The 16,370-nt window shown below is 44.8% G+C and overlaps 1 protein-coding gene across 3 annotated transcripts in view; it reads left to right on the forward strand.

Moving 5' to 3' along the window:
* Positions 1-16,370, forward strand: part of zbtb46 (zinc finger and BTB domain containing 46) — a 60,696-nt gene that overhangs the window by 39,152 nt on the left and 5,174 nt on the right. For 2 of the 3 annotated variants that reach the window (XM_006796338.3, XM_006796339.3), the window contains exons 4-7: positions 4,956-5,237; positions 9,928-10,265; positions 11,750-11,792; positions 11,911-15,469. In XM_006796338.3, the coding sequence (XP_006796401.2) occupies positions 4,956-5,237; positions 9,928-10,265; positions 11,750-11,792; positions 11,911-12,707 (1,460 nt within the window). In that variant the 3' untranslated portion in view covers positions 12,708-15,469. Of the gene's footprint in view, positions 1-4,955; positions 5,238-9,927; positions 10,266-11,749; positions 11,793-11,910; positions 15,470-15,491; positions 15,668-16,370 lie in introns of those variants that run through there. The other variant, XM_087833520.1, reaches the window with a different exon arrangement.

Consider the following 16,370-nt stretch of genomic DNA (forward strand, 5'->3'; position numbering starts at 1 on the left):
GTTTTCAAATTTAGCTGGCTTTCCGTAGCCTACTCTCACACTCGCTCGTTCGCCCCCACCGTCACCACCCAACCCTCCCTCCCGGAGCCTCTGTAACCTCCCCCTCACCTCTCCTCGCTTCCCCTTCACTCACCCACCCACCCACGCTCCATCACCCCACCGTCCACCTCTCACCCCACCACTCTTGCAATCGTTGTGCTCCTCTTCTCTTTTCTCCTCTCCTCCCCTCCACCCACACTCTCTCTTTTTCCTCCGAGCCCCCAGCAGTACCACCATCACTACCAGCACCATCATCTCACTCTCTCTCCTGTCCTTTACCACTTTCTTCCCTCTGTCCCTCCCTCCTCTAAAGCCTTCAGGCACTGCTTGATTTATGCTTGCCCTCCCTATCCACCTCCCCACCACCACACACCCACCCACCCATCCTTCCCTATCTCTCCTGGAGGTTGTGGCCCGGCTAGTCCCTAAAAACAACAGAGAAAGAAAGCAACAGCGAGAGAGAGAGAGAGAGAGGATAACAACCTCTTTTACTTTCCATCCTCCCTCCTTTTTAACCCAGCATTTTTTTCATTCTCCTCTCCCACACTGCTTTTTAAATTGCCTCTGAATTCTTGAGCTGTTTTAGTGCCTCACTCCCCCTTCTCAGCTGAAATTACTTTTTTACCCTCTCAAACTCTGGCATGCTGAGGAAGCAAGTTCCACCTTCCCTCCCCTCTTTGTCCACTCGAGGACAAACACGCACTAATCACAGGTTCAGCGTACGGAACTGTTTGTAATAAAAGGTGAAGGAGAGACTTTCATTTTCTCATTTGGAAGCTTGACGCTGTGACGGCGGCGCGCAGACAACGCGGACAGCAGCGCAGTCTTGTGAGCAACATGGCTCTTGTAATGCCTTGTCCTTTTCAACCTCAGGCTGGTCAACCCATTAACCGGGCCGACTTGGGGCAAGGCTTCTTTCTGTATCCTCCACTGTCTCTCTCACACACACATGCGCACATATATGCATGGAGGGATACACATTGAGAGAGTCTTTCTCCTTTGTTTGCACTCTCTCATACTCAAACATGCACACAAGCCCTACTTTCTTCTCTGACAGCTCTCTTGTGGTCGTCAAGCCTCAGTAACTCGTTGCTTAACCACCCTGGACTTTTTCTCTCCATTGTGTTTGGTTACTGTCTCTGTTGATTTGAAGGCGGGGTGAGTTATGTGAGTGTGTGTTTGTGACTCGAGGTGTCGAAGGAGCGTGTCCATCATTAGCCAGGTCATGTGCGCTTGAGTGCGAAACCTGTAGAAATCTTTTTGGGGGAGTTTTGTGCCTTTTTTTTCTTTCTTTCTTTCTTTTTTTTAAATCTATTAGAATCTTTATATTTGGAAAATGGAAACTCCCTCTCAAAACAGTGTCAGGCTTCATTTAGAGAAGAGGGAGGCATTTGTAGCGAGAAACACACACAAACACCCGCCCGCACACACACAATCAGAACAGAAGATCAGAGGTCAAACTGGGTCGCCCGACCCTTCCCTCCCTTTTCAGGCCTTCTCTCTCCTCCTTTTTACTGCGTCAAAGCGTGCTCTCTAGTAACACAACTCCCCTTGTGAAACACACACACACATATCACTTAGATACAGTGCAGCCTCCAACCACAGCGCATAAAACTCTATCTTCTATCCATTAGCCGTAACTCGCTCAATGGATGATAAATTCAGGATTTCTCATAACACATTTGAAGTATAGTTCAGCGCACACCTATTTTATTTCCAAGGCAAGTCTTATTCCTCCTTTGCTTTTTCCCACTCAAGCCCCTGCATAGCTTGCAGCATCGCTCATGCGCGCGCACACGCACGCAAAACACACACATGAACAAAGAGAACTCACCATTTCCACATATTTGTCTCTCTTTTTAAAAGGGGGTTTTATTTAGCATAAATGTTGAAGCCAAGGGTGCCCGGCTACCATGGCAACCAAATTAAACGGAAGATCTCTTCAGAAAGCAGAAATCTAAATTATTCGGACTCTTTTATGAAGGGGAAAATGAAAATTCCCTTCACTGTACAGAGACCGCTGCACTGTAAAGGCAGAAGAAAAGAGAAGGGGGGAAAAAAGACGAGGAAAATGCTATTGTTTTTTTTTGTATCTGACCACGCAGTTCAAAGCCATATTCCACGCCATTGAAATTCATAGGTTGCCTCATGACAACCGGTACGTTAACACTCAGCATATGTGCACAAAGGAATGATGTAACCACAGTGTCTCTAAAACTCGGGATAAACCTATTGCCTTTGAAAGACACCACAATATGTGTATCTACAAATCCTCAACCAAACCCGGCACACGTATGATGAAATCCATAAGCTGCGCGCGTGGGATTAGGTGCGACTGGTTCTGGTGTGGTAAATGATTTTATCTGTAAGAACAGGATGAGGTTTAAGTAAGACAGCATCTAAGCAGGCCCGATAAAGCTTACATAAGTAAAGGCGGATTATGCCGTATATTCCGATTATTTAGCGAGGAAGCCTGTTTGCGATCAGCTGAATACTAATTTCTAATATCTCCCGCTTAGTCCCGGATATGTGGGTATATCCTCAGAAAAACAGGATATGGCACTGCATGTTGCAGGCAAGGGAAAGTGGCTCACTAATGCATCAAATACAAAAATTCATTTCACACATTTTTTGTGCAAGACAGAAGTTAGACCGGCATCTGCAAGGAGACCATGAAGCAATCACTCTTCCATAACCCTTCCATTCAATCTACAGTGTGTGACTGAAGGATTGTTACTGTATGACTGTAAGGAGTGCGGATATGTTCCATCTGTAGATGCACGTGTCTAAGGGGATGCTGGGAAACCGTTCTGGGGTCATTCACTCACCCAATGAACAGATGAGTGGAAGGAGATAGGGGTCAGAGATGACCCTCTTTTCCCTCTCTCCTTCCATTTGTCTGCCTCTTCTTTCTCCATATATGTGTGTATTTGTGCAAGTGTGTGTGTGTGTGCTGTTGTTGGCCAACAGCAGATCTATGTTATTGATTGACTCCTGTGGCTGCTGGGCTGCCCACTGAAGGAGGGGGCAGAGCTCTAATGAATTCCTGCACCTCATGCCCTGTGCGCCAACCCCTACACCCCCTCCTTAATTAACTTTGTGTGTGTGTGCGGGTGGGACGGGGGTGTGCGTGGATGCACGCATGTGTGTCTTGTGTGTATCATCTGTGCTTCCTCCACAGCTCAACACCCCCGCTTTTACACTCCCTTGCCTTTTTTATTCCTTTATCTCTTTCTACGCTGCCCATGCCTCCTCTTTTTTTTCCTCTTTACTCCCCCCACCCTTATTTTTTTTTAATATCTTGTGATACGTTAGCTAGCCGTTTGATGACTACTGATTACTTCGTATGTATGTCACTCTCATCTGAGGCGCCCCATCCTCAATATCTCACTCATATCTCTCTACACCTTTCAGATCTATATGTGCAGCCATGCATACAGAACGTGTATCCATCCATCTGATCTGGGATCATTTATCTATCCCGAGCATGAAAAATGACTGACAGTTTCCCTGTGTCTGTGTGTGAGAGAGGGAGAGAGAGAGGGTGGTCAGCATTGACCTAGTAAGCTGAGAAAAAGCTGTATACCCATCGGTATTCCAGACGTGGAGCCAAACTACTGTCTTTGTCACCTTGACTCCCCTGCAGCAGACGGCCACCAGGCTGCACGGAAACACTTAACACTGCCTAACTGTAGTTAAAATGAACAATAGGGCTATTTTGTTTTCTTGCTTCCATTATATTTTTTCATGTTTTCTTTCCTCTTTTGCTTCCCCACCCATTTTTGTTCTCAGTGCCCCCGCATCACCCTAGTTACTGTCCTCACTCTGTTTATTCCCCATTAGCTCTGAGTGTGATTTCAGCTGTCGCTGCATGGGCGCTGTGCAACGGTAAACTTATATATTAGGATGTCAGAAGGTTTCTGTCCAGAACAGTCACACATAATTATGTACACACACCCCTCTCCTTAAGGCAAGACTCAAGTCTGCATTAGCTCTCAGAAGTCTCTGTGTTTGTTTTAGATGTAGACAAGCCATTCTTTCAAAGACTCTAAGCCAGTGATGTGCCTGGTGTGTATTTTTGTCTACTTCTTTGTTGGAGAAAGCAACCTGTCATCAGCTAAATGTCAATTAGGAGGTAATAAAAGTGTGTTTGTGTCTGTATTTGTGTGTGTTTTTGTTTGCGTGTGTGCATGTGTGTGTGTGTGCCGAGCAGAGCTGTCGTCAGCAGTGTGGTCTGACAGTCTTGTAGATCTACAGTGGAACCTCCAGCGACATGTCTACTGCTGACAGCTTCTCTCTGCTTTCAACGAGTCTGATGGCTAAATGCACACACGCACGCACACACACACACACACTCAAGCACACACGCTCACAGGCATAGCGCATAAACACGCGCGCACACATGGATCACGTCTGTGTCTGCCATTCGCTCTCACACTGTCTCTTTATGATCTCTCTGTATTTTTGTTGACTGGTGATGATGAGGTATGTTAGGGAGTCGAGGAGCGCGAGGGATGAATCAGAGTGGTGACGTGTTGGTAGTCGCTACCAAAAACACTGGGTGTAAACGATGACTTGGCTGAGAGGGTTGAAAGGATTGGTTTAATATGGTGTTTTTTTGTGCTTTCACTCAGGCTGTTATCACTGTCAGGTGAAACCTAAAAGTGTCAACTTTTTTTCTTGTTTTTTGTAGTTTGGCCATCCCTGTTTATCCCCTTTGGAGATGCTTCACAGTGTCAAAAGTGATGGAATTTTCATCCTATAGAGAAACATATAATCCCTCAAATATATTAAAACAGTGCTTCAGTGATTTAAAACACCAGCTTGAGCTTGAATAGCATTTTAATGTCACTCATTTTTAGTTGTATAAGGCCACAAGAACCTCACCCGTCTTCTGTTACTTCATCTCTATTCAGGGGCAGACGTGACTGAACCCAACAGCTCAGACAGCCGTGGCGAACGCCTCGACTTCTTCCTCAAACAGGAAGAGCCTCTTGCCACAGAGCCCAGCTTCCTGGGCACCAACGAATTGGAGGAGGCCGGGGGAGGAGCCGGGGGTGGAACAATCTCATCTGTAGCCAATCTGAAGGCAGCGCTGATGAGTAAGAACAGCCTGCTGTCACTGCGGGCTGAGATGATGGGAGATGATAACCCCTTGTTGTATGAGTACCTGCCCAAAGGAGGACACTCCCTGTCTTGTAAGTCACTATTTACTAACACTGCACTCACCCTGATTGTTATACACATACACACACACACACACGCACACACACACACACACACACACACACACCTCAATATAACTTAGACATACACAAATTTTCTACTACTTTATCTTTGAGTACCTGCTTACGTGGTCACCTGCGATACATAAAACATACAGGCGTGACTGCTTCTGGCATGCAACTCCTCTGTTGTAGTACTTTCCCTCATCAGCCACTGTTATCTGGATAACTCTGAATCCCTGTGTGTGCAAGTGTGTGCATATTGGTGCACGCGTGTGTGTGTGTGTGTGTGTGTGTGTGTGTGTGTGTGTGTGTGTGTGTGTGGTGCCACTTGAGTGTGTAACCAGTTTGTGTGGTAATGCCAGTGATGACTAGTCAGCAGTGACTCAGTGAGAGAACATTTTGCTGGGATCGCTCGTGCTGTCTTGAGAAAATTTGTTTGGTTTTATGTGACAGTTTCTTTGTGGGTATCAGTGGGTCTACGGCTGTATTTCACCGCAGCAAAATAACACAACAGTGCAGCAGCAACTGTTCAGATATTTACTTACCAAATTGCTCCAACTACAATGTATAAATCTCTGCAAGCTGTTAGAAGGTCTTTCAAAATTAACAAATACATCCAAACTCACCAAATGTCATAAACAAAGAACACAATTACAGCAAGCAATAAAAAGGTGATCTTCACCTATTTGTTCGCTACAAATCTTTGCTTCTTGTTATATATCTGTGCACGACTGAGCAACCAATAATTATTCTTCTCTTTAAAAACTGATATGCTCAGCTAAAATGAGTAAAATAAGCTCTTAAATCACAGAATTCTTCCTGTTACAGTGTAATAAATCATTTCCTAATCATATCAATAATAGATCAATAAGCGGCCGCATTGGTGCTTAATTTGTCTGTGTTAACAAGAGATTTTTTTTTTTCTTTGTTCTGTCAGTTTTTTCTGCCTTCAATGAGGGTGTTAAACTGTGTGTGTGTGTGTGTCTGTGTGTGTGTGTGTGTGTGTGTCCCAGTGTGAGCATGCATTTGCTTGAGTCCACGTCCGCGTGGGCACATTTGTGTGCGCGCGCATGTGTGTATTCAGCTCGTGTGTTTGTTTCTTTAGCTTTTACAGTCTAGTAATTGGATCTTTTGTCCCGAGTTCTGCCTGTTTTTGTGAGCGGAAGAAAAGCAAAGGAAGGGTACAACTCTGAGCCTAGTCATGTCTTTTCAGTTGAGCCCCACTCACCTACAAAATAAAAGACAGGGCCAAGACTTAATAGACCAAAACACACATTCACAGTCGCACGCGCTCGCACATACACGTCACATCACATCGTTCCTTTTGTGTCAGTGTTAAGTGTGTGGGATTGAGATGTTTCTGTTGGCTTAAAGAGGAGAATCGGATGCTGTCACAGCACAGATAGACAGCCTCACAAGCCTCAGAAAAGAGAAGAAGAGGCTTTCTGATACACACTCAGACTTTACAGATACACTCAGCCTTGACTATATGAATAGGGGATTTGGAGAATTCAGAGAATGTTAATCATTTGCTCTGTGCATGGAAAAAAAACACATTGAATGAGCACTATATCTGTATTTTAGTTGTCACCAAAGAAACCTCAGGGAGGGTTTTGGTTAGCCAAACCCTATTTTCTATTCCCTACACAATAGGGGTTGGGGAAATGGGCCTGTCGAGATGGCCAACATCCTCCCCTCCCTCCCCAGGTCTGTCCCTGTGTCTAAATGAGGACAGAAAATAAACAAACACTGTACCTCAGATTACTGGGCGGAGGATAAGTCTGCCTGGTTTGACAGATCACTGCTCCCTGCCTCCCTCCTTTCATTCAGCCCTTTCCCCCCCTCCTCTTGTTCTCCTCCCGCTTCTCCTTCAACCCATCTTAACATCCTTCCTGTCCTTTTTCCCTCCTGTACTCCCCCTCACGCTATCCGTCCCTCCTTTCCTCCATCTATTTCTCCTTCACCCCTCCTTAACACTCATCCCTCACACTCTCCCTCACTCCCTCCCCTTTTGGCCAGCTCTTGCAGTTCCTCCATATTTGTCTCACTCTTGTCTCTTCCCCCCCTCTTTTACTTCAGCTGTGGAGCATCAAAGCATGTTGGTCTAAAATAGTGGGAAAGTATTGATCTAGGCGCGGAGGAGGCAGAGCAAGGTCACCTGTCCCAATTCCAGAGAGGCTTGAATATAAGCAAAAGGCCTTGACATAGAGCTACCACCTCCCACACCCTTTCATCTTGTTCCTCTTTCTCTCATTCTTTTTTTTTCCCCCGACATAACTGACGATTTAATAAACCGGGTTTCTGCTAAACATCCACGCATCCAAAAATAAGATCATACTGGAAATATCTCTCTCTGTATGTAGCAAGTCAAACTGATTCGACCCCCATCTTGTTGACAGGACATGGAATTAAAATGCACAGCTTCTCTTTTTGCTATCCTTTGCATGGGTCACGGACCACATGCCAAAATACAGTGGAATCAGTGTGTATGTCAATCAACCTCCAAAATCCAATTAAGATCAATGGGATTTGGCCCCACTACCCCTCTGTGCGTCAGAGAGTCAATTCCAGACAATGGATTTTGCAAAACCATCCCTGCACACCTGCCCACACTGCCACCACGTACAGGATGTTAGGAACATCCAATTAACTATAGAGATTATACTGACATTATTGAACTTTTCCCTCCATTGCCAGCTCTCATCAATTCACATCTACTTTTAAAAATTGACTCACCTCTGTGCACTAGCTACCATTCATTCCACAGCGACTGCCAAGAGATTTTCAAAATGTATTTATGATTGTGACACAAATTTTGTTCCAAATTTAACAAATGGATCCTATATAGCTTGTCTTCTGGCTCTCTCTCTCTCTTTTTTTGGTACTGCAACTGGAAAGGAAGAACAGTGAGGGTTAATTCAAAAAGCAGATGGATATGAATCTAATCCAGACTTGGATTTTCAAATTGAGTCTACTTTATATCTCAACTTTTTTGGATTCAACAGGACTTACCTGCAAGTGGAGGAATCTAATACGCGGATGTGCACAAAGCTGCTATGAATCCGAACCTGCACGGTCTTTTGTTCATATATTTTTTCAAATAATAAAAAGTAAACAACACTGTCCAAAGGTTATGACTAGCCATGTGTCATTACGCATTTTTCCGTGAGGTTACAGAGAGGTAAAATCCAATCCAATCTTGCTATTTTCTCCTAACAAACTTACAGAGCTTTTTAGTTAATTAGTAACCTTGGTCAGTCACCTTCCAGTAATTGCTTCCCTAAAGCCTAAACAGATGTAATAAGTACAGACTCCATTGGGATGGCAGGTGAAAGAAAGGGATGACGATTGTATGTTAGTTCCTATTCAGTCATCCCATGTTTAAGTAATGCAATTATTTTACTTTTTTCTTGTCTTTCTTTTTCCTTGCCGCTGTGCAGGCAGTCAGCTGACTGCTATTTGCAGACTTTAAAGCTTGCCAGACACAACTGAAATATTAAACTCAGTGATACGACACTGTAATATATGCAGTTACATGTTGCATTTCTGCAAGAGGCTTGAACCAAAACTGATTAACTATTCCATGAAAGCCCTTTCCTGAGAACCGTCTACTGCCAGAACACCATTTGTTAATGAGCTACTCCCTTTCACCTGTATCTCATCCGTTTACTCTCGGTCTCTACTTCCTCTTCGCTGTTAATGCTGTTTCCCCTGTCACTGATGGGGTGGGGAAGAAGAGATGGGGAGTTAAGCATTTGTGTGTGTTCTCAGTGAGTGGGAGTGGGGAGTGTCGGGTGCGGTAGTTTAACATTCCAGGAATCCATCCACGGCCGAGCCTCATGGTTGTGTGATTCTGTCCGTTGTGCAGAGGAGGGCAATGAATGGCTAACCCACTGCATAACTCTGGAGACATTCCCCAAAATGCTGCCCACATTTGCACACGCTTGCATGCGTACACGCACTGTCTAGAGAAGCTTGCGATACATTATGCTTTGATTAATACACACTATTAATCAAAGCGAAGAAAGGGAGAAAAAAAGAAATGCGCTCTCAGTACCAGCTAATGGTGATATTAATGTAGCAGAAAAAAGGCTCTGTGTGAATAGTTGTGGAAAGCTAAAGGTTCTGTGAAAAAAATTGAAATTTTATCCAGCGTGTCTTAACTTGTTGCTGGTAAACATCTTACATGGTCGATGTAGTCGTCCTTTACCCTGCGTGCACAAAAAAAAAAACTTCACTTGAGCTGCAAGATGGCTCCTCTCCAAAACAATCTCCTTCCACGCTACAGAGGATCCTCAAGCCCTCTCCTTATATGCATTTCACTCACACAACATGGCACATACACACTCACAAAACACACACCCGCTGCCATCCTCTGCGCACGCATGTGGGTGGAAGGAGAAGGAGAGCAGAGGAGCGAAAGAAAAAAAAGAGAGAGAAAGAGAGAAGAGAAGCCCTAACCCTTTCCCCTTGGCTGGTGGAAAGTGAAACTTCAGAGTTTTTCTTCCTCCCCCTCTCCATAGTGTTTGATAGTGTAGCACTGGCAGCCTCTGTGTGCCCCCCTGCCCACTCTCTCCCGTTGTGTTCTGGTGGCCAGCTGCTAGCAGAGTTGCAGTTGTACGTGAGTGGGTGGGTGAGACTCGTTTCCTGTGCTCCTCAGGGCTCTACTCCAACAACTACTGCAGCACACTTCGGCCAGGGGCCACGGGGGCCACTATTCATAACAAACAGGGGGCTGGCTCCTCTCCTCCTCCTCTTCCTCTTCTTCCTCCTCATCTTCCACCATCATCATCACCACTACCGCCATCATCATCATCATCAACAACATCAACATCAGCATACTGCCCACCCACTCCACCCACACCACTGCACCCCTCTGAGCTTCGGCCCCTGGAGGCCCCCGGTCTGAGGGCTGGGGCACCCCTGCTGCACTCAGAGAGATTGGACATGGAAGTTGAAGAGGCCCCTGAGGGCCCAGAGCCCTCCACCTTGCCTGAGGTAAGTGTACCAGAGCCTGGCTCAGCTCCAGGGCACAGGCTGCTCTCTGGGCACTGCTACTCCACTCAGATAAAAGTTCTAACAGTGGAGATAAGTATCCAGGGGGCAGCATCACCCTGTTTCTATACACGCACACACCGAAGGGGTTTGAGAGGTGATGGAGGGTAGGAAGTGGCAAGTGATGTGTTGGGAGCAAGCTGGGAGTTTTTGCAAGAAGGAATTGGGGGTTAATGGGGATATTACCCTTATTTCAGAGAGTTCTTTTTAAAATGTTAGCACATCATTGCTCAATTCCTTTCTGTATCTCATTCTCTTTGTGGAATTTGGCATATTTCCTGCTTCGCTGGAGAAGAAATGCTATTTTTTTCCCTTTGTTTGCTCTTTCTTTTCTGTATGCTTTGTTTGCTTTTCTCTTCCTTTCAGATTGCCAGTTCTTCGCTCATGTCTCCCTTCTCAAATAATCTTTTAATATAGTTAGACTTGAATTCACCTTCAAGCCAGAAATGTCTTTGCTCAACATTAGTGGTAATGTAGTCCGTAGTAGTTACATTAGTGATGACACGTCTAGTCACAATGGCAGCGTGTGCTTAGAGATGGCAGATAACAGGCAAGGTAGTGTGATGAGAGTGAGTAGAATCAATACAAGTAGACAATGAGAGGTTTGCTCTCGCAGCCCAGGAGATTGTTTGTTCTTCTCAGTGTGTGAGTGAGAGAGTGGGTGTGTGTGTGTGTGTGTGTGTGTGTGTGTGTGTGTGTGTGTGTGTGTGTGTGTGTGCAAGAGAGAGCATGGCAATATGAGCATGTGTAGCAGTGAGTTTTGTGCCAGTCTATGTGTGTGCGCTGTGTGTGCGGGTGAGCATTTAGGAGCAGCATTTGATTTCAGTGGACCTGCCTCCCAACAAGCCTCCCTATCTCTACGGACAAGCCATCTGTTTGCCCAGTGCATGGTGTTCTGTTCTTAGAGAGGAAGAAGGAGGAGGAGGAGGAGGAGTGTAGGGGCTGAGCAAATGGGCGGGGGTGAAGGAATGGCAGGAGCATGGAGTAGATTGAAGAACAGTGGAGTTTAGTTTAGTTGCCGAAGGAAAGAAAGTGTGGGGACGGGTGTTTAGGTGCACCTTGCTTACACCCAAGAGAGTTTTGAGTTTATGAGTATCTCTCCCGTAATTCATTTATTAGCACTGTAGCTCAGCATAACTGTTCATTCTGTGCCCATGAGACAGCTGTAGCATCCAGAAATGATTTACTATTTTTTCCTCTGTTTGCTTTCCAGTTTCAAAGTCGTTGAATAATCATGACCTTGTTTTGCTTTACTTTTTAATTTTCTGCTTCCATGTCTTTGTTTCTCCATTTCTTACAATTATTTTTTAAATAAGCTTGCCTTCACAGCTTGTACCATCTTCCTTCCTCTTGCATGTCCAGACAACATTCCATACAGGCTGTATGAATATGCCTGTGTGACATAACGGTATGTTTTGCGCTTACAGGAGGGCACGAAAGACAAAGAAGACACGAAAGAATACAACACAGGTATGGAGTATGCTATAAAAGTTGTCACAATTTAATAGTCGTGATAACATAAGCTTGTGCTTATTGTACCTCATTATTTCTCTGACTTTCACTCTCACCATCCTTCTCACTATTTCAGCCTTGGAAGGTGACCAGTCTCCTGTCGAGAGGGATCAGATGGGCGAGGAGAGTTGTGCGGGTGGCTTGACTGTGCCTGCGTCAGTGCCCGTGGTTGGCAGAGGGACTAAAGGGCTGCTTGGGCTGGGTGAAGAGGCTGGATTAGGGGAGAGGGTTGTGCCAGAGCACGGTGCCTGGCCCTCACAGGGGTTCGCCTGCTCCCTGTGCAAACGGCTGTTCCGCAGCCTGGAGCATCTCAGGGAGCACGAGTACCGCCACACCCTATCTCTGATGGCCTTGTCCCTTGACTGGCCGAGCATCCAAGGTCCGCACCACCAACCGACCCAGCCCCATCAACATCCGCAAAATCATCCTTTTCACTTTCCGTCTTTATACCGGCCTGCGGTAGCTGAGCCTGCACCGGCGCGGTACCTGTGCTCGCAGTGCCCCGCCAGCTTCACTCTCAAATCTAATGCGGACCGACACGAGAAGACCATCCACTTCAAGAAGAAGTTGATGCAGTGTGCGTACTGTCTGAAACACTTTAGAGACCGCACAGACCTACACAGGCACCTGTCATCCGTTCACTCCAAAGAGAGAGGGCACACCTGCCCTGCCTGTGCCAAGGCTTTTAGCACCCAGAAAAACCTGGCCACACATGTAAAGGTGTGCTGCCAGGTGGGGTCAGTGCCAGGAGCTATACTGGGAGGCAACATTGGAATGGAAATGTCTCAGGGTGGGACTATAGACCCACTGTGGCGAGTAACGCAACAGATGAAGGTCGACAATCATAATCACAGTATCAATGTGGAAAACTGAGAGCGGAATTACAGGCAGCACGCTACACAATTTCCTACCCATCAGTTAGTCGTGTATCCTCAAATGTGTTTTACGTTCATGCCAAAAATACTCTGTGGTGTCATCGCAGTAACAAAGTAAGAGTTCCTTTTAAAATCATATGTCTGTTGATTATGGATATAAATATCTAGGGACTTTTTCTATTGCTTGCTAAGTTTTATGTCACTATTTTTTTTTTATGGTGACTCAAACTGACGACTAATGTGTCAAAACTGCACAACTGCTATGCAAAAAAAAAAAAGAGAGATATGTTTAAAACAAACCTTTGACTGAAAATATATGTGGTCTTTTTAGATTGTGCGAATAGTTTTAGTGAGCACTGAGTGTACCCATGAACAGGTGAATTACTTTCCACTGCAGTGCCGGGTTGAGAGATTTGGGGGGGGATGGGGGTTTCCACCTCCCCGACCTTAACCACTTGTCTCACTCTCTGTCGCCAGCCACCAGTCTGACTAAACTCTTCTCTCCTTTTTAGGCAGAGAGATCTTTATCTTTCTGTCCACCCCTGCATTAGGGGCACAAAGACATTCAAAGATATCTGCCAGGCATTACTCTGAGTCACAGCCCACACAACCACACCACCTGCAGGAATTCTGCAGCATTGCATCATAAGGACAGAATAGAAACCCAGGCGAGAATATGACTGATGCCAGGGGCAGTACGCCTCAGCTGATAGAAGGAACTGTCATAAAAGAACTGAAACACAGAACAAAAACATTAGATTCTGTTAACTATAGGCCAACAGAATCCACCGCTATTGAGCACAGTATCTTGAACTCAGTGCGACATGACTGCTTTCAGTCAAAGACTGTCATATCGGTACAGATGAGGGGATGTGCTGAACGAGACAAAGCCAGCTAAAACAATAGATCAGTAGCAGCTAGGAAGGGTGGGTTGGGTGGTGTCATTTTCTCTTTCTCTGTCCATCTCTTCTGTCCCAGATCTGTAATTCTTGCAACGGCTGAGTGTGGTTGGAGCTGGACAGTAATTGGTCCTTCACGGCTCCGGCCCCTCTTAACCTCTGACCCCTCATCTGAAGAGGAAGTGAGCAATGAAGGGCAGATGCTGGATGATCTTAGTGATGTCATGGCTGCAGACAGATAATGGTGTGGTTGTGAGCACGGGGTAGAAAATGAGAGATCAAGAGAGACAAGTAGGCAAATGCAGGAGAATAATAAGAGAGGTGGTGGAGGATGTCGATGGGCAGAAGCAGGATTATTGGAATCAGCTTGAACACTGGCTTGAAACCCATTGCTAATGTAAATTCACACCAATTTCTGCCAAAATTTTCTCTCTTTCGTTTACAGCAGGCCTTTAACATGCAACAAGATACTGTCTTGATAAAACCCAATTACAGTAAATAGGTTTGTTGTGTATACGCATACTGTGATTACTATGCCCAAAGAGAAGCTATTCACCTGTGTTTACTTCTAATTATCACTTGAGCACATTGAGCTGCAACCTCTGTGCGCTTAGAATAGCAGAACTGGTGTCAATTGGGAATCTGTCCGCTTCCTGTTGTGTGCATATCCTGTGTATATACATAGGGAATTCCTAAATGCCAAATCCTTTCTACCACAGAATCCCACATTTTCAGGTAGCACGCCCTGTCCTAGCCAGCAGCTGGGACAGAGCAGCAGGCTCGCAGAAGTCAGGAAATAGTCAGAGTAGAGTAGAGTAGAGTAGAAATGAAAAATACTGAAAGGCCGTTTTTGAGTGCTGTTGCAAAATGTGAAAATACTGAAAGATATTTTGTTCTATATTCTAGATTTTCTCATTGACATCCCTGTGTTGTACAAAAGCTGTACTTTTCAAACAAGATTCTACTTGTAGATTTTATGCTGTAATTAAACTATGATGGAACTTTTTAAACGTTGCTGCCGTTTTTATTCTTCAATGAAGCTATTCGTGTTATGTACACATGTGCATACATACACACACTGCAATATTTATCTCATTACTTTTGCACTTTAACCAAAAAAAAGAAATCTGTTGTGCAGTTCATGTGTATTTGCATGCTTTTTTGTGATGTGCTTCTTGAATATTTAATCAGAGCAGAAGTCGATTTGCAGATGGAGGTAAATATATTGTAAAAGCTTGTAACCCCTACCGTATGTTTGATTCCCAACTATACGTGATTAGTGTTTGTTGTGATTTTGTATTCGTAAATCCAATTCCAGTCTCCCCGAGTCATATGCTTTGTGTCAGTGGCTAGAAACAGACAAACACAGAGAAACAGTCAGTGTCTTTTACCTAAGCTATCACTTAAATCTAGACTTTAAATAAAAGATTCACCAGACCCCGACACAACACTAAGACATGGTATTAATATTTGTTGTATTTTGCCTCCCCTTGTGTGACTCAATATTCCTTCTTTGTGTGGGTGATTTTATTTTCTTGTCATTGTCTGTGTTTGTCTTTCTGTCTGTGTTTTTCGCTGTCCATAGTAGAGACCTTCTAGTGCAACTAAGGCAGACTGGCTGTTGTGTTATGTGTTTATAGTATCTCTTTGCCTTTATTACTTTAGTATAGAGGAAGAGCTGTTGCCAGGGCAACCGTAGCTTTGACGGGGATTGGGGTGACCATGGGAATTGATGGTACATTTCTAGACCATGCCGCTAATTAAATGCAGTAACTAAAAAGTGACACGTTGGTTTATTTAAACAAGCTTCACTCAACCTTCAATTCTTTTTTTCTCTCCCCCTTCTTTCTCTCTATCCTCCCTCCCCTTCTCTCTCCTTTCAGTGAATGACTTCACGGTGATCCGCAAAAAGTTCAAGTGCCCCTACTGCAGTTTCTCTGCTATGCACCAGTGCATCCTAAAGAGGCACATGCGCTCCCATACTGGTGAGAGGCCCTACCCCTGTGAAATCTGTGGCAAGAAGTTCACCAGAAGGGAGCACATGAAGAGGCACACACTGGTGAGTGCAGACCTTCATTTACGTGTAGGAGGTAGCAAATTACACCTTACTCAAAGTGAAGATTTATAGATGTTATATATAAGAGACAGACAAAACATTATATATACATTACCGACTCGTTTGTTAATTCCTGTGTAGAAGCTTTGATTTAACATCAATGCTATTACCATCTTGTTTTTTTTTTCTTGTTTTTTTTTTGGGGTCGGGGGGGGGGGGGGGGGGGGCATAAGTGGTTTGGACAAAAGGCAAGTTTATTTAGATGCTATAGTGCATTCACAGACACCAGCTACTTAGTTCAAAGCAATCTTAGACAGTATAAAAGATGGACATAGCTACCACTGGGTTCTGAAGTGCCCCTTTTGAAGCCTTGGGATTAACGTTTCTACCATCGCCATCTTGTTGCAAAATGCTGGATGGGATGTGAGGTTTACCACAGACTTTAAAACCACTCTCTTGTTCTTAGCAATTTATTGTGTGTCTTCAGATCACAGAAAATACTCAATTTCGAAACACAGTATGACCAAGATTTACAAAATAAGCAGAATTTTTTATTCTGTGTTACCCAAAATGAGTGACACAGTGAGTGTATAAACTCTGTGGGAAAGTGTTTACAGAGGTCAAATTAGGAGGCCCTAGATTTCTCTTGAGGTTTTACAGACATTCGACCATCCATCATATGATGTTAGCTTGTCTGCCGGAAATG

The sequence above is a fragment of the Neolamprologus brichardi genome, chromosome 20 (assembly GCF_056152115.1).
Source record: "Neolamprologus brichardi isolate AB-2024 chromosome 20, ASM5615211v1, whole genome shotgun sequence".
Classification (NCBI taxonomy): domain Eukaryota; kingdom Metazoa; phylum Chordata; class Actinopteri; order Cichliformes; family Cichlidae; genus Neolamprologus; species Neolamprologus brichardi.